The sequence below is a fragment of the Musa acuminata genome, chromosome BXJ1-11, assembly GCF_036884655.1.
Source record: "Musa acuminata AAA Group cultivar baxijiao chromosome BXJ1-11, Cavendish_Baxijiao_AAA, whole genome shotgun sequence".
Classification (NCBI taxonomy): Eukaryota; Viridiplantae; Streptophyta; class Magnoliopsida; order Zingiberales; family Musaceae; genus Musa; species Musa acuminata.
The window spans coordinates 30,296,820-30,321,479 of NC_088337.1; the positions used below are offsets into that span (position 1 = coordinate 30,296,820).

Below are 24,660 nucleotides of genomic sequence, written 5' to 3' on the forward strand. Positions count from 1 at the left end.
TCCAACAAAACATGTTAGAACTATCTAAGAAAGACATGATGCTCCCATATGGTGGTATAATCACTAGAATAATCAAAGCTTACGATATTTTAATACCACCGGAAGAAGAAGTAATAAAAGTAGATAGATTTAGCATAATAAACAAAAATCTACTTCACCGACTAAGATGTTATTATAGAAACGGTAACTGGGTTAGAATGCCGAGAAGAACTGATCCCCCTCAACCTGAACCAGAACCGGAAACACCATTATTTAGGGGTACCCAATCTCCTCCGATCTGTCCCTTTGAGGAAACACATCCACTTGAGCAAACTCATACATCATCCGTCGAAGATATTGGGATTCGGATGGACCGATTCGAACAGAGATAAGAACGGATTGAACAACGACAAGATCAAATCCTATCTGAGCTGCAGCAAATTCATAGTCAATTTGACTCCTTGTTTATGCACTTTAATTTTCCACCTCATAAATGAACTTGTATGAACATCTGTTGTTGTTGTAAACTCCTTATGTTACTCACCATGATGTGCTTTGTCTTAATCCTTGATATGGTTGTAAACATCTCTCATGGTAAACATATGTCTTGTGCCTTATGGTAAATGTATCTCGGATTTTTTATGGTATCATTTTCTTAGGAATATTGATGTGTCCGAATAGGCAAACTAGTTAAAACTATTTTTTCGGACTTTAGTGAATGATCAAATCACTTGATTGCCATTACATAACATGTGTTTTGTCTTCATGATTATATTTGAAAGTCTGTAGCATAATCTTGACCGAATGCTATAAGTCAGATTTTCTCGTACACTTTTATGAAAAACATATTTCTGAAATAGATTTGATGAAGTGATTCCTGCGTATTAATTCCATCTTGAAATATCTTTACTTGTACAAAAGATTATAACAAAAAAGGGGAAGAAGTATTCAAAGCAATCTATGTATCATGCCTTCCTCTATATGCTTGCTTATATTTTCCTGGTATCACAACTACCATGCTTTTTGTTGATGACAAAGGGGGAGAAATATATGAATTGATGCTAGAAATATATGAATTGATGATTATGCCATCACCGAGAAATATATGAATTAATGCTATGACTATGCCATGCTTGCATCACCAAGAGATACATGAACAGATGCTATAATTTGCATTATGCCCTGAAGTGATATCTCACCATATGAAGAAATGCAATACTTGTTAAAATATTTGATATGTGTACATCATGATATCAAAATCTTAGATTTACATGTTGATATCCAACTATATGATGAATTGTTACTATTACCATCATTCAAACTTGTTATATGAAAACTGAAAATGGATGTCAAGGCTTGACATCATCTTCAGAGAGATACATCATGATGCGAATCATGATGGGAGTATTGATAAGTTCAAATGATTTAACTTATCAATATGTCACTTGAATTCTTAGGTTTTGAATTCAAGGTTGACTTATCTCAATTATGGCATATAGACAGGGGGAGTTAAGGATAACTCCATTATCAATTGATTGTCATCATCAAAAAGGGGGAGATTGTTGAATCTCGGATTTTGATGATAAAGTCAATTGTCATTTGTTGTCTAATCTATGTGTTGAGATAAGTGTGCAGGATTAACTACGATAGACAAGCAGCAAGAGTTGCACCGGAGTCAAGTCAATGATCACGTTGGGAGTTCGAGAGTTCGACGGAAGTTCGGACAGTCGTCGGAGGTTCTGCGGGAACAGATCCGAGAAGTCCAGGAGCTTTCCAAGCGAAGCTCGTCGGAACTCGCCAAGTGGATCGTCGCAAAGTCCAGGAGTTTGCCGGAAGTCCGCAGGAGCATCACCGAGGGTTCATCGGATGATCAACGGAAGTTCGCCGGAAACTCGCCGGAAGAAGCGATTGACGCACCGAAGCAAAGCTGCAGAAATTGTCTTAGAATTAATCGTAGTTAGCACGTTGATTAAGTTGGAAATGGGAGGTGATCCCATTAGCTTAATCTTGGGGCATTTGGGCCCCTGAAAAACCAAAATTGGGCCGAATGGAGCTACCCATTCGGACCCTGATTGCACCAGGAGGTGCAACCGCCCAAGCCAGGAGGTAGCACCGCCTGGGCTAAGCCTCCCAGGGAGACTGGGCGGTGCAACCGCCCTAGCCAAGAGGTGGCACCGCTTGGGGCTCAGCCTCCGAGCGAGACTGGGCGGTGCAACCTCTCCTGACAGAGAGGTAGCACCGCCTGAGCTCGGTCTTCGAGCTCTGGCAGGCGGTGCAACCGCCTCAGTCAGGAGGTGGCACCGCTTGGGGCTCAGTCTCCGAGCCACACTCAGGCGATGCAACCGCCCCTGATAGAGAGGTGCAACCGCCTGGGCTCAGTCTTCAAGCTCTGCCAGGCGGTGCAACCGCTCCAGTCAGGAGGTGCAACCGCCTGATCCCGGAATTCCGGGATTTGATCGTTTTGAGCTCCAAATTGGGGCCTATAAATGCCCCACCCATTCAGCACTAAAAATACACAGACCTACACCGAATTCTTGATCTTTTCTGTGATTCTAAGAGCTCGAAATTGTTGTTAAGTCCTAAAGTTCTCCTTCCTCTGTTCTTCAAGCTTTGAGTTGTAAAGAGAGGAGAGAAAAGCTCTGTAAAGGTTGTCTCCTGAGCCTGTCAAAAGGAGAGAAACTGTAAAAGGGCAGTTGGCCTTCGCCTATTGAAGGAAGGCCTCTAGTTGACGTTGGTGACCTCGTCGGTGGAGGAAGCCAAAAGTGGAGTAGGTCAAGACTGACCGAACCACTCTAAATCTCTGGTTTGCTTTTACTTTGAGCACTTTATCATTACTGCAAACCTCCTACATAGCTACTGCCCTCTGCGCTTTTACGAACGAGTTTCTAAGTTCTGATCTTTCCAAAACTGCCTTTAGACGTAAATCAGTGTTTTCGTACGATCATTACATTGTAGTTTTCGTTTACGCTTTGACTTCATTTATAACTGCAAACTGCCTTCTGCACATTTATAAAACGCATCTCAAAGAATCAACGTTTAGACGCAAACTGCGTTTAGATGTAAAACTACGTTTAGACGCAAACTGCGTTTAGACGTAAAACTGCATTTAGACGCAAACTGCGTTTAGACGTAAAACTGCGTTTAGACGCAAACTGCGTTTAGACGTAAAACTGCGTTTAGACGTAAACTGCGTTTAGACGCAAACTGTGTTTAGACGCAAACTGCATTTAGACGTAAAACTGCGTTTAGACGTAAACTGCGTTTAGACGCAAACTGCGTTTAGACGCAAACTGCATTTAGACGTAAAACTGCGTTTAGACGTAAACTGTGTTTAGACGCAAACTCTGTTTAGACGCAAACTGCATTTAGACGTAAACTGTGCTAAATCTTAAGTAATCTTAGAATCGGCTTTATCGAACGAACGCAGCTTTCGGTTTTAATCGCTGAAAGATTTCCGCTGCACTAATTCACCCCCCCCCCCCCCCCTCTTAGTGCTCTCGATCCTAACATTTCTTGTGGTACCACTCGTGGTGCATCTAACTTCAAAGTGCAAATCCTTATTTATAGTTTCAATATGAGATAACAAGCCTGATTTTCCCGATATCGGACTATGGGACTTGCCAAACTAACACCACGAGCATTCAAAACAAAAGTTACATGTCAGGGATCGGTATCATCCCCAAAAAATTGGGAACAAAAATACACCAGGAACTTGGTTCTATCAGTCAGTTCATTGCCAACCCTCAATGGTAATAGGATAAGCAGCTTCATAGATTCATTTTGGAGTCCATAAATTTAACGAATCCATTTTGAGTTCCCCCACCCTCACTAGGTAGCAGCATCATGGACCATCTCATCCTTGCCCGTAAATAAGATGCTCTATCAACTTGCTAGAAGAATATTTAGAAGAGCTGCGGCCATGTCAATGAGCACCTGACAGCAGTCAATAAATAATATATATATACATATAATATGTTGTAAGTTAATATTTGGTTGTAAGATTTCATAGATTCATGAGTAATTATTTATTTTGAATATATCTGTATGATTTTATATTTCGAAACTCATGAACTTCAAAAAGTACTTCTGAGGATAAGAATGACTCGAGAGGCTTATAAACCATTGATTCTTCTACTCTTTAATCAATGTAAAACTAAATATTCTGATCGAAGAGTGAAATGCTCAAGATACATTATATAAAAACATCACCAATCACCTGATATATTTAGAATGTCCTCCGTAGGACAACAATTAACAAGAGAGAAAATTTATCCTATCGGTAAAATTATTTTTCCTAGCTTTTCTAGTAGTCTACCATAAAATTTTCGCTTAGAGAATATTTCTTCTATAGATCGAAAAGTTAGCTAAAAATCTACATAAATGATTGATCTCACACATTATTAATCATAAATCTTATTATTTATTTAGCATATTTTTGTAATTATGTTTTACTTTAATATTTGTTAGACATGTAAATTGATCAGTTGACTCATAGTCTGTCTGACCAGTAACCCAATGAGCGAGTCTTGATGGAGTCACTGTGTCGTGGGGAGCGCTACATTAGATATTTGACTCGTTAAGCTCACCCCCTCAGTCGTAGAAGCTGCAGTAGTAGTAGTAGGGTTGAGGTTTTATCTAAAGAGATGAACAAGGTTCGATCTGGTTCAGGGATGATCGAGGCCAGGTTGACGGTCATCTTCCACGAGGTAAGAAGAATACCTAATCAATCATATAAAATCTGGTTCAGGGATGATCGGGGCCAGGTTGACAGTCATCTTCCACGAGGTAAGAAGAATACCTAATCAATCATATAAAAACCAGTTATCTCACATCAATGGTTTGAGAAGGCTGAGCTGAAGCTGCCAACCCTGAGACTTACCAACCATGCATGCATATGTGCACGCAAAAGAGCTGCCCAAACCAACCTAAGAGCAGGCAGGACAGGAACTCCACTTACCAAGTCGACTCCCACCTCCTTTCCGCTTGTCCCAGAGAATGGACCATAATGGCATGCAGCTCAGCCGCCCTCTCTCTCTCTCGCTCTCTTTCTGCCACTACCAATTCCTTCTGCTCCCAAGTGATGTCCAGAGTCCATCGGCAGCGGCGTCTCCGTGCCCAGGTATCCCCTGAGCTGATAAGCTAATAATTCCAGATGGACTCACCCACATAAGCATTCCCCCATGTCCCACCGAAATCGTTAAGCCCGAAATTCTACCGGAGAAGGCATCGCTGCCTTATTGTAATGCCACTTGTTCTTGGGTAGTCGCCCTTCTCTCACATGCATCCAAGCAACCCTCAACATATCATATTTCTTTCTGAAGGAACAAGCTTTCTTTATTGACGGAAACATTTGCCTACTTCACTCCTCCCTCTCTTCATCTTTCTTCTGTCACTATTCTCTTCGTCTTCGGTGATAGTCCAGAGTACCAAAGGTGACGCCTTTTTGGTGGTTTATGAGGATGGGGGGCGGGGCAAAACCCTACTCCGACGTGTGGAAGCTGTGCCAGCCATGTTGGAAGCGGATTAACTTCGTTCCCCTGGTCGTCGTCGCCATGTTCTGCTCCGCCTCGTACTTGCTCGGCATCTGGCAGCACATCGGTGGCGCCACAGTACTTACCGCTATCTCCTGCGACAGGAAGGCCACCGACGCCTCGTTCGTCGTAGGCGGCGCGCCGACGCTGGACTTCGCCGCACACCACGCGGCCGACGAGTCCGACGCGGCGATACCGGCGGCGCGGGAGTTCACCGCCTGCGACGCAAAGTACTCCGAGTACACGCCCTGCGAGGACCGGGACCGGTCGCTGCGGTTCGACCGCGACCGGCTGATCTACCGGGAGCGGCACTGCCCGGAGAAGGGGGAGCTCCTCAAGTGCCTGGTCCCGGCGCCGGCGGGGTACAGGAACCCATTCCCGTGGCCGGCAAGCAGGGACGCCGCGTGGTTCGCGAACGTGCCGCACAATGAGCTCACGGTCGAGAAGGCGGTCCAAAACTGGATCCGGGTCGACAGGGACAAGTTCCTGTTCCCCGGCGGAGGAACCATGTTCCCGGACGGCGCCGACGCGTACATCGACGACATCGACCGGCTCATTCCGCTGCGTGATGGGTCCATCCGGACGGCCATAGACACCGGCTGCGGGGTGAGTGTTCCCAACTGCTCTCCTTCTTCCCATGTTCTCATCGGCTCCTCTTGCTTCAGTGACCAACGTGGCAGTGGGATCGGGGCAGTCAACCCGATTCCCCGCTAAAGCTTGGATTTTGGGCATAAAGAAGAGAAAAAGATCTCGTTTTGTGAGCGTGGAGTGGTATTTCTGTCGTCAATCAACCAGCAATTTGATTGATAATTTCATCCAATCTGTTCAATAAAAAAATATAGCACCAAAAATTACCTTCTTTTTACTTCAAAATTGGCGGGATTTCTGCTTCGTTTCCACTAGTGTTCTTCATCGGATTCACTCGTGAGTCAAAGTCAACTCTCGTTGTTGAGGTGCTGGTTCGCCGAGTCAACTCGGTGACTCGTACGTGCCATAGCAACTCACCAACCTTCTTCTCGGTAGCAATGGTGACTCTCGAGGCTGTGTCTCCTGACTTCGTTTATTTGGCCACGGCGAGTGCAGGTGGCGAGCTGGGGAGCTTACCTTCTATCACGCAACATTCTAACGATGTCCTTTGCGCCGAGGGACTCCCACGAGGCCCAAGTCCAGTTCGCGCTGGAGCGCGGCGTCCCAGCCATGATCGGTGTGCTCGCCTCCAACCGCCTCCCCTACCCCTCCAGGGCGTTCGACATGGCTCATTGCTCTCGGTGCCTCATCCCATGGCATCTCTACGGTAACCATATCCACTCCTTTCACCTCTGAATCCTCCTTCTTTGCCATCTCGCTCTTAGAAGTTTGGTTAATATATGCAAACAGATGGGCAGTACTTGATCGAAGTCGACCGCGTCTTGCGACCTGGTGGCTACTGGATCCTGTCGGGACCGCCGATCAACTGGAAGCGGCAGTGGAAGGGGTGGAAGAGAACCGAGGCGGACTTGAGCGCCGAGCAATCTGTCATCGAAGCCGTCGCCAGGAGCCTCTGCTGGAAGAAGCTGAGGGAGAAGGAAGACATTGCAGTTTGGCAGAAACCAACCAATCACATCCACTGCAAAGCCAGTAGGAAGGTCATCAAGTCACCGCAGTTCTGCCAAGGTCAGAATCCTGACGCCGCTTGGTATACCAAGATGGAGACTTGCATCACACCCCTGCCCGAGGTGACCGGCATCAGAGAGATCGCCGGCGGGGAACTGAAGAAGTGGCCCGAGAGACTGACGGCGGTGCCACCAAGGATTGCTAGTGGAAGCCCGGATGGAGTTACACCAGAAACGTTTAGGCAAGACACCGAGCTATGGAAGAAGAGACTCGGGTACTACAGGACAGTGATCAACCAGCTGGGGCAGAAGGGTAGATATCGGAATCTGCTCGACATGAACGCTAAGTTTGGTGGGTTTGCTGCCGCCCTAATTGATGACCCAGTTTGGGTCATGAACGTCGTCCCGACCGCGGCCAACACCAACACACTCGGAGTCATCTACGAGCGCGGGCTGATCGGAACCTATCAGGACTGGTGAGTTCCAATCAAACCGAGTTGTCTACCGCCGGTCTCATGCGCTTCTGCTGCTACATGTCAATTCATTGCAGGTGCGAGGCAATGTCTACATACCCGAGGACATATGATCTCCTTCATGCAGATTGGGTGTTCAGTCTCTACAAGGGCAGGTACAGAGGATTATAATTCTGCTCTTCTCAGTTCTACCTCTGCCTTGGTTCCAAGTTACAGTGCTGGTTTCTGCTGCACAGATGTGAAATGGAAGACATACTGTTGGAGATGGATCGAATCCTTAGGCCCGAGGGGACGGTGATCGTTAGGGACGACGTCGATGTCTTAATTAAGATCAAGAGCGTCACGGATGGAATGAGATGGGATAGCGAAATCGCCGATCACGAAGACGGCCCGCATCAGAGGGAGAAGCTTCTTGTGGTGGTGAAGACGTATTGGACAGCACCAGACCAAAACCAAGAACAGCCAAACGGATCTGCCTAGCATTCATTTTCTATATTTCTTTCAGCCTATAATTTTGTGGAGCTGACATTAACAGTAGAAAGTGAATCTCTAGCTTGCATATTCCATTTGATGAGGATTTGAGGTTTCTTATCATCATGCTATTCGATATTTCAGCAGCAATAATAGCAGAATTGTGGGTCTGCCAACTCTTCTAATCTCTCATCGCCATACATCTCTCTGTTGACAGAAGGAAGAGTGGTTGAGAGTCTCTGTCTTCCTTGTTTTTGTCCTTGTTGGTGCAGGGTGCTCCTCGACCAGGACACAGAATAAAGTGTGTCTTGCCCATGGCTACAGACGCCATATTTGAATGGTCCAAGACACATCGATTATTAGACAAGCTAACGTGTTTTTGATGTAACATGACAGACTTTGTTAGAGGTCAAACACTGAAGAGCTTGTGGGAAGTGACGATCTTGGGCCATGCAAACCATTTAGGTTAACTACAGCTGCCTGATAGAGACTGTCATGTGCGACATCTGAGTGGAAAATGGAGCATTAGAGGAACTGTACTTTTAATGGTAGGGATTCTTCTGTCTTGGGGACAGCAATTGGCTCGCATTACGTTGCTTTTTGCCATGCAATGAACATGGAGGGCCACCAACACCTATTAAACTTAAATTAATCGAAATCAGGAAATGATAGTTTGGATCCGATTCCTAGAATTAAAATTTAAATTGAAAGTTCTAGTTCTATCCAAATCAACTAAAAAAAGATTAAGGTGTAAATGAATTCAAAGATGTGAGAGAGAGAGGTGATTAAGGTGTAAATGAATTCAAAGATGTGAGAGAGAGAGAGAGAGAGAGAGAGAGAGAGAGAGGTGACTTCTCTCTCATTTCGGTGCCTCTAAGCTTGTTTCATGTACAACCCAGCCGCAACTCATGTACTAATCAAAGATGAACTAATCATAGAGGCGTACTGGAAGCATAAGTCTCAGTTGCAATATAAACATGACAGGCTCGTGCACACAAATGATATACAACCAATGATTCTTGGATCAACCACGTAAATCCTTCTGCACAGTTTGTTGCCTCCCGCTTTTCTCTTTTTTGTTCTTTTATAACTTAGCTAGAAGGACTTCAATCAATTGGATTAGGTTAGGAACTTTTTACTGGTTGAATTTTAAATGAAGTTTTGTTGATAGAGTGATCGATGTTTCCTTTGTGTTATGATTAATGATAACAAAACAAGTCATGTGTTATTGGCTTTTACAATGATTTGCCAGTGACATTCGTCCTGTCCAATTTAGGTGATGATTTTATAGCTAGTTTAATAAGCCATTAAGATTGAAGGTGCTTTCAAGGTTGTAATCTGAGGCAAAGCGTTTGGATGATTCATCTCCGCATAGATTTGGTGGTTGTAAATTTGAATGCAAAAGTGACTTGGATCCTACACTCATACACGACAATAAAAATGTCTGGGAATCCGTTGGAAGAATCGTAGACCATGAAATTACATCAAATTCCATGTGATGGTAGAACTTGTAGTCAATCACTCCAATATCCGGTAATCAATCTCGATCTGCTTGTAACCATGAACAAATAACTGGAACATAGGATAACACTCAAGTATAAATGTCTGATGAATTTTACAGAAGAAACATAAAAAATCTAGGCATTACTCCTGTCGCCAAGTTCTTCTTTCTTCAGTTTCCGCAATTCCATCGAGACGTCGGCACACAACTCAGGTAGTGACACCAGTGACAATGATCATTCCCATTCACTCCTCGGAATAGCATTACCAAGCCAACAATAAATCTGGCGAAAAAAGTAAGAGCATCGATTCAGATGTGAGCATCAATCTACTTCCTCAGCAACAACTTTATATTTGTTCTCAAAATAATCGCAATCATAAACAAAGTAGTCAAGAAAGCATCAGTTGCTAAAATTCTAACCTTGATTTCATGGATCAAATGGACAGTGAGTTGTAACCTAGATTTGCACATGCATTAACATGGGTAACTCATGGCTCCCAACATTTAATTTCAATACTATTTTTATCATGTAACAGAATAAATTCAGATACGAGTGTCATATAAAATTCAAATGAACAGAAAAATCTATAGAACTAAAAACAGTTATTGCATCCTTAATAACTTGCGAAAAATTCAATAACTATATAAATTCAATTTAAAACTCCTGCGGAGTTCTCAGTTCATTAAAATGCCATTTCTAAAATCATACATGATTTCTTGAAAGATCTCTATTGTTACAACCCTAACTCTAGCTCAAGGTTTGGAGACAGCTATCCATTTCTCGCCATCTGGCTCCTACTTTTCATGTTTATTTGTCCTCCGCTTTTGACGTCAGCAGTCATCATGTCAATTTGCTTCTTGTAATTACAGGATGAGATAAGAAAATCAATTGACAGCAGAAGTTTGACCGTCACGTACATCAACCACACAAGCATCAAAGTCATCTGAGTTTCTCATTGCTTCTTTATTATCCATCTTTTCAAGGTCCAAAGTAATGAGATGTATACTTGCAGGCATTCCAATCAACCTAATTTTTAATGAGTGCCTAACTTTCTGCTAGAGTTAATGAGTTTGTGGATTGCCTAATTAATTTTCATGGCATTTTAGAGTGAATGTCAAATATTTTCTGAAAGCTGACCGCTAACATGTAAACAACTATGCTTGACTGTCCTATGGTAATCCCCTGGTATTTCTAATTCTACCTGGTAGTGGCTACATATATATAACCAACTTGGTTTTCGCTAGGTTAAATCACTTTGTAAAATATCCAAATCAATAATACGTTAATCATGATCTTCAATGTTCCCAGTTCACTCTAGGTGATAACCTAAATCACTAGAATTTGGGTGTGTTTGTGTTCCAAGTAAACCACAATGAAATGTGTGGATCATCAACTCGAATAAGCCAGTGGTGAGTCACGGTTTTGCCGCAGAAACATCAAATTCATCCATTACAAGGAGTCTAATAATACAAGCAAAGTGCTGATTTTAATATCTCTAACATGCATGGGAAATTGAAATTAGCAAAGCTTTAGTGAGAAAATGCTTACCCAGCAACTAGCAAAACCAGTGCGATCACCCCTAATATGTACTGGTATGCGATATATTTCGATTTAACCCGATCTGCAGGAGGCAGATTGCGGCGTTCCAACCAACCCAACCGAGGTTGGAGCAACAACACAAAGCCAAGGAGAAAACCTGTCAAAAATCCTCCAATGTGTGCATAATTATCAACATGTGGTAATATTCCAACAGCCAAGTTGATCACAATGATGACCAATAGAGTTAACATAGCAGCAGCCTACAAAAGAAAATGCCAAGAAAAAACTATGTATCAGATAATTTGTAAAGAAAGAATATGCCACAGACAATGTGAGCTAAATAAATTGACTTGTACCTTGTTTGTATAAATGGTCCAGTTTGTGATTAGTTCTGACAGCATTGCTCCAAGAAGTCCGAACAAAGCACCGGAGGCACCAACAGAAATACTATTCCTGATGAAAAGAGATGACAGAATGCTACCACCTAATCCAGAAAGTAGGTATATTATACCAATCCGGACTGCAAAGACGGTCATAGAAGCTTTAGCCCGGGAATGATATCACAATATGAACTAAAAATATGAAACAAAAAAGATCTCACAATGCATAAAATACATCTAACATAGTGCTTACCAAATCCAAATTGCTGTTCAAGGCGAATCCCAATAAAAACCAGGCTTAGCATGTTTGCTAGAAGATGTATAAGACCAGCATGCAACCACATGCAAGTCACAAGCCGCCATCCTTGATGCTGGTGGACCACCTTGTCCCATTCTAGAGCACCCAACTTCTGCAATCTGGCAAGTCAAACGAGAAACAGATCCAAGTGTGAGTGAACACTTTCCCATATACTTGTATGCCTAATTACACTAAGGCACTAAAGACATGCTCTTCATAAAAAATCAGCACCACTTGGAATACAAACATCCATGAAGAGCAAACATTGATGATAAGATTCTTTGGTTAATGCTGATAGCAGCGAGAAAGAGAGATGCGGTTAGAAGGATGTAATGAGCCGATTTCATCTATAAATATGGAAGATCAGGAGGCTATCCAGTGGATGTCATGACCATCGCTTGTCAAGGATATCAATTTCAGCAGCCTGATTCTAGCCACAGCTAAATTGTTAGTCCTCTGCAAATATGGCCTGCCAAAAAGTTCACATGAATCACTTGAAGCCTCTTTAGCTGTTGGCCATGCATTCTAGACCAGAATTAGCAGTAGAAGAATGCAGCCATTGAAATAAGCAAGCAGCGGAGAGAATTTTGATCTCGTGCTACCACCCATTAAACAAGCAGATATTGAAAGCGAATTTGGTGGTAGTTAATAAGAAAATGGGCGAATATTTATTTCCCACAAGTTGTTGTCCATCCAAAAACAGGACATAATGAACACCAAAAAGCACTCAATTTCTACAGAAAAGAGAAAACATGAGAAGGAATAAGGATCTTCAAAAAATGGGGAAAAAAAAGTCAGCTTGACTTCAAATTTGTCTTTTTTCCTAAAAATTTGAAGAAATAGGGTGCATTTATCTTGTTAAATTACCCTCTTCCTTCCAGATCTATCACGTATGTGCAGTCAGAGCCAAACAAATCGCAAATTTATCATCGATTGAACAAGGAAAGAGTGAGACGGGTACGGAAACAGGGACGTACGTCGAGGACGAGGGCCCGAAGAGGGGGTTCTCGCGGAGGGGCTGGAAGGAGAACCGGTGGAGGAATCCGGCGACACAGGAACCGTAGATGTTCCGGTGGCCAGGGCAGTTGTTGATGTACATCGTGGCCACAAACATGGCGACGTTCGCCACCACGACCAGGGGCACGATCCACGACGTCCACTCCCGCTCCACCGACGCCCCGGGATCGTAGTAGAACTGCGACTGGTAGTTCCCCGGGATGCGGTAGCCGTTGGCCACGGCTCCCCTGGTCTTCCCACTTGCGGCGGCGGCGCCCCTCTCGACGTCGACGGTGGACATGGCCGGTGCCGCTCTAAGCCCTATCGATCCCACGGATTGGCTACGAGCAGTGACGGGAGAAGAGGGGCAAAGGGTTATAACGAGAGAACAAACCAGAAAAACAACAGCTTTGCTTGGAAGAAGAGTAACAGATCGACAGATTTGGCTCAGATGAGGGGGGCGGGGGGGGGGGGAAAGAACAGCAGAAGAGAAAGAGACGGTGGTGTGCTAGTTTCCTCCACAGCCTCTACCAAGACAAGACTCGACTTGGAATTGGGTTTGTGTCTTAAAGAGGCTTTATAGGCAAGTTAGTGTATGTAGCATGTTCTGTTTCCTTGTTCACAGTGTACAGCAAAACTTGCATTTTTTATCTGCTTTAACATTTAGCTTCCTTTACAGGCAATACTACTTTTTCAGAGGAATGACACTTTTTAGGCCCAAATGATGTCGAACATAAGCCCATATTAATCGGAGGAAAGAAGGAAGAAGAAGATGCCTGCAAACCGCGTGCTGTACGCTGTAACTCGTGGCGTCGAAGCTGCGTGTTTTGACACCCTGTCGTCTCTTCCTACCTCGAAAGAAAAGCCACACACTTGTACTCGATGCGTGTTGCCGGCTACGCCTGCAACTCGTAGCTTAAGGTTTTGGCAGTCAATGAGATCAATGGGTTTGCGCTCGGCGGTCAACACACTCGGCGGATAAAAGATTGGAACAGTGGCCGACCACGACTATCTCATCTCTTCCCAATCATCAGTCGATTTCTACGCGTCGAAGAATGGCGTTGGTTGGTGGTGGTGTGGAGGGATGCGATGTGTACGGATGGTTGGGTGATGAGTCGCTGAGGCCGTCTTCCCAAGTAAGCGAAAAGCTGGCCCGCGGAAGACAACCACATTGCTTTGGATTTTGCCGATATGTCTTGATCGACTCGATTGCAGTTCAGCAGTCTGAGCCCTATACATGAATGGGATTAATACCTCAAGAAAAATAATTGCATCGTGAGAGCTGCAAAAAGGAGAGGTAGTAAGGACAGCTCGATAAGATCGATAAGAACAGAAAGGGAAGAATCCTAAGCCCACAGACGTTTGCCAAACTGCAACTGACGCGGTTTAGGTGGGACAGCTGAGGGAGGAGGAGCCATCGCTTCACGACTACTACTGCTGCTGCTGGTACGCGGTTTCCACGGGAAGGAACAGTAGCTGTCCGGGTTGGAGGAAATGGAACTCGCACGACCCGTACATATGTGCACTTATTTCTTTCCTTGTGTTTCAGACGATTTCACGGGTTCTGTCGAGCACCCATAGGCGATTCCATTTTAAATCCTGTCCGATTGATGTGTAATCCATTGTAATTGTAATGATAATGGCATTCATGCCTCTCGTTACTATGAGTTATGGGGCGCAATTTCATGTTCAATTATTTGCTTTGCATCGACATTTTAATCTGATTGGTTGTTCAAACTTTGGGGAAATATTAAGATATCAATCGTGATCAAGGAGTTGACGTAGAAGACAACGAAACATTTACTTGACATAGCAGACGACTGAGTTGATAGTTGACACCATCTTGATCCTTCTCTGCTAGCGTGGCATTGCAGGTGGTGTATGGCTCTACATTGCCTCGTGGAAAATCATACCAATCCACCCGTGCCTTACGAGATCGTATCATCTAACCTATACCTTATGAGATTGTACCAATTGACCCATGCCACGGGGATCGTATCGAGGGATTGTCCGCATGCATATACTATCAAAAGAAGTACTAGTAGTTTTTATCAATCATGGTCACATCCTGAAAGCTTGGTAAGTATAAAAATTGATTCTTGATGTTTAATATGGATCAAATTTTGGATCTCGAAAAAATCGTTGTCCCCACTCAAAACTAATCGAAGTGTCAGAAAAGTCGAGTTGAAAATCTCTACCCAACACTAACTTGTTGTACATGGCATCGAAGAAATCGAGCTCACTCAAGTCCCTCTTGGGACAACCTTGTAAGCTCATAGATCACCTCAAAGCGACCCTTGCCCTTATTTAACTCATGTCTCCCATTTTGCTTGGGAGGATTTTTCAGAGAACGATCATGCATTTTCAGGATCGAGTCGTATCGACTCTCAGCCCACGACATTAAAACTTATGCATTTTCAGGATCGAGTCGTATCGACTCTCAGTCCACGACATTAAAACTTATTCCGATTGAACCATAAAGGAGAGTCGAATACTCGTGAACATAGGCTCGTGCCATCCCTGCTTTCATGAATAATTCGGTCTGGCACTTAATTGTATGCTAATTTTCTGTTTTTCCCTGTAAAATTCTGGATGCGAATTTGAAGACGTGATTGGATTCAATGCAGAAATGAGTCACTCACAAGCCCAGGTTTTCGGGTCCGGCCCGAGCCTTATGTCGTGACCCGGTCCAGAGTTAGCCCACGGCAGTGGGTGGTTCTGAAGCAACAACAAAATCGCACGAAATCCTGCCGTTCATATCCCATGATGAGAATCTTAAAGGCATCAATCATGTCTTCGCACGCGCCTCAATGCATGATCATGAACACGTATACACCCGGCATCATGAAGCATGGACACGATTTACTCCTCCCACTGTTCGAAGGTCCTACAAAAGGACGAACGTTAGCCGTCTTAGCCGCCCGTCCACTGTTCCCACCCGCCCAAAGTCCGAGAGTTGAGATTCCAAGTCCAATTTTGCTCCTCTCCGTTTCGATGTTGATCGCAAACAGTTTTGCAGATGGAGACGCTCGAGCAGTGAAGCACACGGTGATGTCTTTGAACGAGGAACACAGAGAGGTCAAATCCAAATCTTCCACGAGAGAATGATATCTAATGTCTTTTAAGCCGATCTCACTGCGGGACGGGTGCATCCCTTGGAGCAGAGATTGATTGCACCAGCCTGGGCTGAGAGTACTGTCGTAGTATTCGCTGTCAACTCGCAAATGTGAACCGGCGATAAGCTGGCGGTGGAGGTCCCAAACCATATGCATTATAACCTTGTCTTCTTCTCGTTGACGGAGACTCCTTGCCCATGTAGACTACAGACGCCATCGTGTTCTTCTCTCACTGGGTGCAGTTCCAGTCTTATCCACGGCCAACGTCCCCTTTGCGGGCAACACTTGCCAACCCATGACGGGACCAACTGTGCATGGAAATCCTTCTCGTCTCACGCAGAAGTTGGCCCACGCCTGCAGGAAAGTTTCAGTGACAGCATGCCATGGAGAAGCGATGAGCTGAGGTACAGTGAGATGGTTGGAGCTTTGCGTGGAACTTAAATGGCTTCTTGTCGTTCATGTGCCACGTTATGGCATGTACTTTTGTTTGCCAAGGATCAAAGTGTAGAGACACATCAAATCACATACAGTGGATTACGGATTCATGAAGTTTATATGGATTGACAACGATCAAAGTGAAATATCCTATTGTCATCACCCACAAATAAATATTTTCCGACATAGGTAAGATTACATGTTAAGCTTAAGGACAAAGTTTGCAGGTTTTATATTCGTAGTAACACGCAAGGAATCATCATACAAACATGCACGGAATTGAATCTGCATTCTCAAAGCATGGAATCGATGTGGGTAGACTTTTTGTTTTTCTTGATCTACTCAAATGGTGTGGACATCAGAAGAAAAAATCCTATGTGCATCACAATCATCGACTGTCGTTATGTATTGATTAGTCGGCCTGTCTTTTTTGCATCTTCTTTGAAATCATCTCAATTTTCTATTTTATTATATGAACATAAACGTCTTGAAATCTTTATATTTCTCGAGGGGCATGTCATATAAGTCCACCATCTATCTCGAATGTTAGATATGAGTCGTATTCCAATTTAAGCTGCACATACTAATCCATACTTCTTAATAGGAACTGATAGCCGACGAGGCCACCACTGGTTCTACGGTGATGGTGACCACAAGTTATCAAGGTATGGTAATTCTTCGCTAATGACATTATGAATATAATTTAATGAAATCTTGAGAGAAGAAAACAACTTAGTGTGCATGCTTCCAACCACGAGGAATGTTTATCGAATCACAAAAAGAACTCGAAGAAAATTAAATGGATGGGCGATAAACATTGATGGACGCCATTGGTAATGACAAGCTGGTACACGGAAGGCACACATTAGACGACGATCCTACACCCTTGATCCGGAAACCAACGGTAGTGATCGGCCCTCCGCATCCTGGTCCACTCATTAATCACCTGAAAGCCTCTTTCCCACCGAGCTTTGACCAGGCCATTAGGTGTTTCCCGAATCCCCCCATCGCCATGCCGCGTTCGTCCGATTAAGATCGTACGGTCGACAAGTCGAGAAAGTCTGTTTTTTTTTTTTGGTTTTTCGTCTGCTAATTATCTGAGAAAATTTCACTTTCTGTTACGCACGCATTGACTTGTGGTGGTGTGAAAGGAGTGAGCGAAGGAGTCGTCTGCTGAAGCGAGAGGTCAGACGACACGACATTTGGCTTTGGCTTTCTCCTATCGTTTTCTTGCTTCGCTTCTCGTCGCTTTGTGTGAGTTGAGGACGCCTGAGGGGAAACGGAAGGAGGGGGAGCAGACGAGAAATGCGTCGGAGCCACTGTCGGCCTGCCATTTCTATCAACTCTGCGGGCTTTTGGACTTCTTTCCAGTGACGCTGCAGTCGAGGAGAAGGGAGGGAGGGTGTGGCGATGGCGTGGAAAAGGGCCGCTATTTCGTTGCAGGGGAATATTTCATGCATATTTCCCTTAAAATGTCAAAAAATGTGGTGTTTCATTCCCATCATTGCTTTGATGTTTTTGCATAAATCTATAAAATCTCGTTTATTTGCATCATTACTTCCGAGGCGAAGCTTTGATTCGGTGTGGACTTTTCATCCGCCGTTTACGAGGACGACAGAGGGAACAGTCAACGGACCACTTTCTTACTTTGTTTCTACTGAGCTCACCCTTTCCTCTATCTCCCTAAAAAGATTACCTTTTTGTTTGATTTCTGCGGCATCGGAGTCCCCACATATAAAGATGGCCTTCCCCTCTGTCTTGGGCTCACCCACTGTACGCCTCCCACCATTTCTGAGCTTGTAAAAGCTCGGGTACTGGGGAAAAGGCACCCAGTCGTGGAGGGAAGAGGAAAGCTTGGGGTTCTGTAGCTTCTTTCTTCTGTCTCTGGCCGGGGTGGGTTGGGGTCACGGTGTCGCGAGGGCGCTAGTGTTTATGCTTGGCTTCCTTCTCTTTCTTTCTACCCCATAAAACTTAGGACACCGAGAGGGAGTTGGAGGCATTTGTTCATGCCACAGCTGATGCTTTTGCCTTCTCTCGCCTATCCTTTAGATCTCTTTTGCGCTTTCTTTCTTAGTGTTTTCTTCCCCTTTTTTTAGATTTCGCTTTGTCCTGTTTAGTTGTTGCTGCACATCCCAGATGGATTGTTCGGAAGACGAGTGCTCTCGTTAGATCTAGCACAGGCCACGGTGATCCTTGGAGGGGGACAAGGTGCTTTCGAAGGAGAAGGAAGCCACTTCAAGAAGAGCGAAAAGGACATCTTTGATGAGTTTCGGGGGTTTGTTCGACATGCCGTATGGCAGCTCCGCCGCTTTGCCCGCCGGCGCCATCTCCCACCCGCCCCTCCTCTCGCCCTCACTCCATAAGTCCATATTCAGCTCCCCAGGCCTCTCCCTCGCCCTGGTAACCCACCGTTTCTTGTCTCCTTCTTTATCCCGTATTGTTCGCTTTCTTGGAGCGGTTTTGGTGTCTTTCCGCAGCAAACGAACTTGGACGCGCACAGGGATCGAAACTTGGTCCCCGCCGTCGGAGGAGACGGAGAAGACCTGGATTCGGCTCGTCGGAGAAAGCAAGATGAGAACGATAGCAGATCAGGGAGCGATAATCTGGAAGGCGGATCTGAAGACGATTTGGAGCTAGAGAATCCCCGGAAGAAGAAGAAATACCACCGCCACACCCCTCAGCAGATCCAGGAGCTGGAAGCGTAAGAGATCCATTTGCATCGACCTCGTATCGTTTGATTCTGCCCTCGTTTCCCAAAGGAAAACAACTCGTTTGAATCTTCTGTTTCTAGCCTTTTCAAGGAATGCCCCCACCCCGACGAGAAGCAAAGGATGGAGCTCAGCAAGAGGCTCTGTTTGGAGCCTCGCCAGGTCAAGTTCTGGTTCCAGAACCGGCGAACACAGATGAAGGCATTTTGCTCTTGCCTGAGTTCTTCTCTGTTATAAAAATCTCGTTTTTTTTGGGTTGTGTTTCCCCTCTTTCCTGACGTGCTTGCGAATCATGGAAACCAGACCCAGATGGAGCGGTACGAGAACAGCATCCTCAAGCAAGAGAACGATAAGCTTCGAGCGGAGAACCTGTCCATCAGAGAGGCCATGAGGAACCCCATGTGCTGCAACTGCGGTGGCCCCGTGGTGCTCGGCGAGATCTCTCTCGAGGAGCAGCACCTGAGAATCGAGTATGCTCGCCTGAAGGATGAGCTCGACCGGGTCTGCGCCCTTGCCGGGAAGTTCCTCGGCAAGCCCGTGTCTGCCTTGGCCGGCCCACTCGCTCTCCCGACCCCGAACTCTTCGCTGGAGCTCGCGGTCGGTACGAATGGCTTTGCCGGCCTCGGTTCGGTGGCGGCCGCTACCTTGCCTCCGCTGGCTGATTTCACCTCTGGAACCTCAAGCCCTCTAGGCACCGTAATAACCCCCGGGCGGGCTCTCGGCGCTGGAGCCATCGGTGGGGTGGACACGTCCCAGGAGAAGTTCGTGTTCTTGGAGCTTGCACTCGCTGCCATGGATGAACTGGTGAAGATGGCCGAGATGGAGGAGCCTCTGTGGATCCCGAGCTTGGACGCGGGGAGGGAAACACTGAACTACGTCGAGTACGACCGGTGCTTCCCTCGGTGCGTTGGGGCCAAGCCCAATGGTTTCGCGTCGGAGGCCACCAGGGAGACCGGCTTGGTCATCATCAACAGCTCAGCCCTCGTCGAGACTCTCATGGACGCTGTAAGCTAGCTTTAATCTATGCATCGTTTTACCAGTGCAGACGCACGTGAATCCAAGTTCTTATATGATCCATGGGCAGGCTCGATGGGCAGATATGTTCCCTTCTGTGATCGCAAAAGCGACCGCTGCAGACGTGATCTCCAGCGGCATGGCCGCGACTAGAAACGGTGCACTCCAGCTTGTGAGTTCATTTGTCCTGCAGCTGCTTAAGCAATCTTGCACCAACTACTCATTCGTTCATGGGTATCGAGTCTGATACCGACTTCTTTTGGTGTCACCAGATGCATGCGGAGCTCCAAGTTCTCTCTCCCTTGGTTCCCGTTCGGGATGTCAGTTTCCTTAGGTTCTGCAAGCAGTTGTCCGAGGGCGCTTGGGCCATAGTCGACGTTTCCATCGACGGAATTAGAGGCAACCCGTCTGCTCCTCCGGCTAAAATGACATGCTGCAGGCTTCCTTCTGGGTGCGTAGTGCAAGATATGCCTAATGGGTATTCCAAGGTAATAAAATCCCTCTACTTGCCCACTCCCCCCTCTGGAACACATTACTCACGTTTCAGTAGCATCTTGCACTAACCATAAGCAGTTCTATGTGTGTTGGGCGTGATGTTTTAATAGAGATTTAGAAGTCAAGCCTAAGCTCGTGCTCCCAAATCTATTTGGGTCGCGCGTCCACGCTACCATCAATATAATTCGGTCATCTCTTCTTCACCCTTGTTTCTGGTGCTTCTTTCTTTATATGTTTAGATGCTTCTTCTACCACCTTGAGAGCCTCGCCCGTGGATTGCTCTCTGTCCGCATTCAATTCGTAGGTGTCTCGTTTGTGCTACCTATCTCATTATTTTGTGGGAAGTCTCTCCTCTGGCTGTTCCCAACTCCCGCGGATTGGTGCTAAAAATGGCTACTCCCTCGCGAACCGCGACTCCTTTCCTTCGGACATGGGTTTCTTGTATTCCCGGTCTTGACTTCCTCCCCTAAAGATTCATTAATACGCCCTCTTTTAATAGGGTCTAATGGTAGAAAATTCCGTCCATCTATTGGGGATATCATGGATTGGTTATGGTGGTCAAAGCTTCTGGCGTTTTTCTTTGAAGTCTCGAGTTTCCATGGTGGTTGACAGATTAAGCTGTCTCTTAGTGATAACGTGCACTGGCGACCATGAGATGTGGTGATCTCCAGGTCCAGCAGGTGCACTGTAGCGTCAACCTAGCAGACTGAGGAATTAATGAACTAACGACGAGGGTGGTGCGCAGGTCACATGGGTGGAGCACGCCGAGTACGACGAGACTACAGTTCACCCGCTGTACCGCCCGCTGCTGCGCTCCGGTTTGGCCCTCGGCGCACGCCGCTGGGTCGCGACACTCCAGCGCCAGTGCCAGTCCCTCGCCATCCTCATGTCCTCCTCCCTCTCCCACGATGACAACACCGGTGAGTCTCATGCGAATAATGAATGTGTTGTCTTAAGAGGTAGTTCATATAATTCAGTATTTGACTTGCCCCACGGGATTGCCGCGACAGCGGTGACGCCGAGCGGGCGGAGGAGCATGCTGAAGCTGGCGCAGCGGATGACCGACAACTTCTGCGCGGGGGTCTGCGCGTCGTCGGCTCGCGAGTGGAACAAGCTGGGCGGAGGGGTCAACATCGGGGAGGACGTGCGGGTGATGACGAGGCAGAGCGTGGCCGACCCAGGGGAGCCGCCGGGCGTGGTTCTCAGCGCCGCTACCTCGGTGTGGCTCCCGCTCTCGCCACAGCGCCTGTTCGACTTCCTCCGCAACGAGCAACTCCGGAGCCAGTGGGACATCCTCTCCAACGGCGGGCCAATGCAGGAGATGGCCCACATCGCCAAGGGCCAGAACACCGGCAACGCCGTTTCCCTTCTCCGTGCCAGCGTCAGTATTTTCCCACTTCGATACGCACTGTGGTGGCCTGTTCCTTTTCTTCTCCGAAAAGATACAGTACTACCATTAGATTTGACATATGAAGGACAGACACAATGCCGTCGTTTCTTCTACTGTTCTGACATGATGCCTAGCTATTTTAGCTTCAGAAGCCTTCTCTCACACTCGATTCATCTTATACATATATAATTTGGCTGCGATCACTACTGATCCAGGTTATATGACTGCCATAACATGGGTTCCATGCAGGCCGTGAGTGCAAGCCAGAGCAGCATGCTGATACTGCAGGAGACGTGCACGGACGCGTCGGGATCATTGGTGGTGTACGCGCCGGTGGACACCCCGGCCATGCACCTCGTCATGAGCGGCGGCGACTCCGCCTACGTCGCCCTCCTCCCCTCCGGCTTCGCCATCCTCCCGGACGGCGGCGGCGGCGGTGCGCACAAGGCCGGGGGCTCGCTGCTGACGGTGGCGTTCCAGATCCTGGTGAACAGTCAGCCAACGGCGAAACTGACGGTGGAGTCGGTGGAGACCGTCAACAACCTCATATCGTGCACCGTCCAAAAGATCAAGGCGGCGCTCAACTGCGAGCCGTAACAGAGACGGGATCCAGCGGTGGTGGGGAGAGTGCCGTGGCCATGGGTTGAGTCAAGAACGAACCGCGCGAGCGAAGAACCTTTGCTATGTGGTAAGGAAGTATGGCCAACTGCAAGCCCTGGGCGCAGTCCATAATCCTTAACACCGAGCAATGGTGGTGGTTCGGGCATTGACTCTCTCTCTCTCTCTCTACCTCTCAAAAGCTGTTGCTCGATCCCCAGCCGCGTCCCGTTGGTGTTGTAGTGTTCCCTTCTCCCAGCGAGTTTGGATTTCCTTGTGGAAGACGACGCTGTAATCTTTGCTATTTGATTGTACGTGAACGTATTCAGACATTGATCGTTTTACTTGCTTGTTTGCAGTAACATATGGGAATGTATTAACCTATCATATTTATCATAGATCGAAGTTGGATTTAACCATGTACGCTTCTCACGGGAACCCAACTCATGGCGGGGGTAATAAATGGCACAAAAGGGAGGTCGATGCAAGTGATGTATTGATGAGGAGGGTACAAAAGATGGTTGAAGCCATCGCCTCAATGAAGAGGAAGGATAAATAGTGGCGTTAATAAGTGCAGCTACTCGACATGAATGAGATCCCATTAAGAGGGCACGATATTTGATGGATGATGGTGGATGCTGGCTTTGATTCATACGAAACTTATCATTACTACTTAGAGAAGTGGAGGAAGGACAACATTGATATCTTTTGTTTACCGAGGGAATCTTTTCGTGCATGGACATGCATGCACGTGTTTGATGGCAGAGGACGTAGCGGGTCATATCCCTACTTATTTCCACCAATGCAGTCTCCATGCAACCACCAAATGTTCCTCTCTTTTCCTAACTAACATAATAATGCATATTTTACATCAATGACAGTGAAATAAAAATTCTATCCTAATAATATATTATTTACGTTAGAGAAAAATAAAAAGATCATAAGATTAACTTAACAAATCCCTATATATATATATATATATATATATATATATATATATATATATTCACGTAGAATCAATTTCTTTATCACATGACATTAATTATAAGATCTTAAGTTATCCTCACTCGGATATAAATTTTTTTACATAAATATAAAAAAATTATATATTTTCTCTCATATTTTTTAAAAATTTTAAAAAATATTTTTTTATTAAAAATCCAAAAGTACCAAAAGTATTTCTCCATATCTCCTTTCCTTAATCAAAATCAAAAAATAATATTTATAAAAAATAAATCTTAATTACTTTTTTTTTTTTTTGCTTTTCGATGACTCTTGTGATAGAATTCTTTATTCTACTAACACATTGACAGTAGAAATCTTAATATACTAATCAATTTCAATAGTTTAGATAATAATTACAAAAAAGGATTTCATCTCTAATAATGCAACACTCTATAAAAGCACTTATATTTCAACATTCAATTGATCTTAATTTAAGTATTACATGACCTCGTGAAGTACACCTTTAAAATCCTCATCATTTCATTTAAAAATCGATCCGGTCAAATCAAACTTATCAATCTAGTAAGGGTGAAATTTGGCATCATTGTCACAAATGGAGGCACCTTTTCATGTCATTATAAGAAACTGATCCATCATATTGTCTTATTTTGAAAGCATAATCCATAAGATTTCGCATCCGAATGCGACATTGTATGCCATGTCGATTACATCTGATAAGGCATATTTTGGATCCAAGATACGTCACAGTCGATGCCATACGTATCAAGGCATCGTTCAACCCACGTACCACCACGCCAACCCGAGAATCAACAAGGGGAACACCCCCACACGCCAAGTCAGAATCTGTACCGAGACGCTGTTCGATATGTCCCGTCCCGAAAATTCGGGGCGGTGCTGTTTGATGCCACACCACGCGTCTTGAGACGGTGGCAGGTTAGAAGTGTCGTCTCAACTCTTGAAGATCAGGGGCCATATCGAACCCGTGTGCAACCGACTCTCGTACAATTGTATAAAAGCCCTTGGTCGGCATCCGGCCAGGAAGAGTAAAAAAAAAACAATTCAACCCACCACTGACTTGCTCGTCGGAGGGGCCAAAATCAAGAATCACCCGACGAAGGTCATTTTTGTAGGAAAGCGACCACTCATGACCCGCGAGCATCCCAACCTTGGAAGTCACC

At 45.6% G+C, this 24,660-nt stretch overlaps 3 protein-coding genes across 3 annotated transcripts; 2 read left to right on the forward strand and 1 right to left on the reverse strand.

Moving 5' to 3' along the window:
- Positions 1-5,283: 5,283 nt before the first annotated feature.
- Positions 5,284-8,222, forward strand: LOC103972061 (probable methyltransferase PMT15). The gene is made up of 5 exons (XM_009386254.3): positions 5,284-6,116; positions 6,594-6,804; positions 6,888-7,578; positions 7,653-7,730; positions 7,812-8,222. Exons 1-5 carry the CDS (start codon positions 5,433-5,435, stop codon positions 8,053-8,055), a joined length of 1,908 nt encoding a protein of 635 aa, XP_009384529.2. The 5' UTR covers positions 5,284-5,432; the 3' UTR covers positions 8,056-8,222.
- A 1,293-nt stretch (positions 8,223-9,515) lies between these two features.
- LOC103972062 (RHOMBOID-like protein 2) lies at positions 9,516-13,310 on the reverse strand. Its single transcript, XM_009386256.3, has 5 exons — positions 12,743-13,310; positions 11,721-11,884; positions 11,444-11,607; positions 11,097-11,347; positions 9,516-9,830 (listed from the first exon to the last, which is right to left on the reverse strand). Exons 1-5 carry the CDS (start codon positions 13,060-13,062, stop codon positions 9,719-9,721), a joined length of 1,011 nt encoding a protein of 336 aa, XP_009384531.2. The 5' UTR covers positions 13,063-13,310; the 3' UTR covers positions 9,516-9,718.
- Positions 13,311-18,089: 4,779 nt separating this feature from the next.
- LOC103972064 (homeobox-leucine zipper protein ROC5) lies at positions 18,090-22,932 on the forward strand. The gene is made up of 9 exons (XM_009386259.3): positions 18,090-18,712; positions 18,790-19,013; positions 19,104-19,221; positions 19,324-20,025; positions 20,105-20,206; positions 20,307-20,522; positions 21,275-21,449; positions 21,540-21,910; positions 22,169-22,932. Exons 1-9 carry the CDS (start codon positions 18,575-18,577, stop codon positions 22,514-22,516), a joined length of 2,394 nt encoding a protein of 797 aa, XP_009384534.2. The 5' UTR covers positions 18,090-18,574; the 3' UTR covers positions 22,517-22,932.
- Positions 22,933-24,660: the final 1,728 nt, after the last annotated feature.

What these genes read in the sequence shown, in the direction of transcription:
- LOC103972061 (XM_009386254.3), top strand. Translation starts at nt 5,433, where the DNA reads ATGAGGATGGGGGGCGGGGCAAAACCCTACTCCGACGTGTGGAAGCTG. An exon ending in CCATAGACACCGGCTGCGGG is followed by an intron (nt 6,117 to 6,593) that starts GTGAGTGTTCCC and finishes CGGCGAGTGCAG; the next exon opens with GTGGCGAGCTGGGGAGCTTA. An exon ending in CATCCCATGGCATCTCTACG is followed by an intron (nt 6,805 to 6,887) that starts GTAACCATATCC and finishes ATATGCAAACAG; the next exon opens with ATGGGCAGTACTTGATCGAA.
- LOC103972062 (XM_009386256.3), bottom strand. Translation starts at nt 13,062, where the DNA reads ATGTCCACCGTCGACGTCGAGAGGGGCGCCGCCGCCGCAAGTGGGAAG. An exon ending in TTCGGGCCCTCGTCCTCGAC is followed by an intron (nt 11,885 to 12,742) that starts GTACGTCCCTGT and finishes TTGACTTGCCAG; the next exon opens with ATTGCAGAAGTTGGGTGCTC. An exon ending in CTGGTTTTGCTAGTTGCTGG is followed by an intron (nt 9,831 to 11,096) that starts GTAAGCATTTTC and finishes TTTTTTCGCCAG; the next exon opens with ATTTATTGTTGGCTTGGTAA.
- LOC103972064 (XM_009386259.3), top strand. Translation starts at nt 18,575, where the DNA reads ATGAGTTTCGGGGGTTTGTTCGACATGCCGTATGGCAGCTCCGCCGCT. An exon ending in TCGAGACTCTCATGGACGCT is followed by an intron (nt 20,026 to 20,104) that starts GTAAGCTAGCTT and finishes ATCCATGGGCAG; the next exon opens with GCTCGATGGGCAGATATGTT. An exon ending in TTTCCCTTCTCCGTGCCAGC is followed by an intron (nt 21,911 to 22,168) that starts GTCAGTATTTTC and finishes GGTTCCATGCAG; the next exon opens with GCCGTGAGTGCAAGCCAGAG.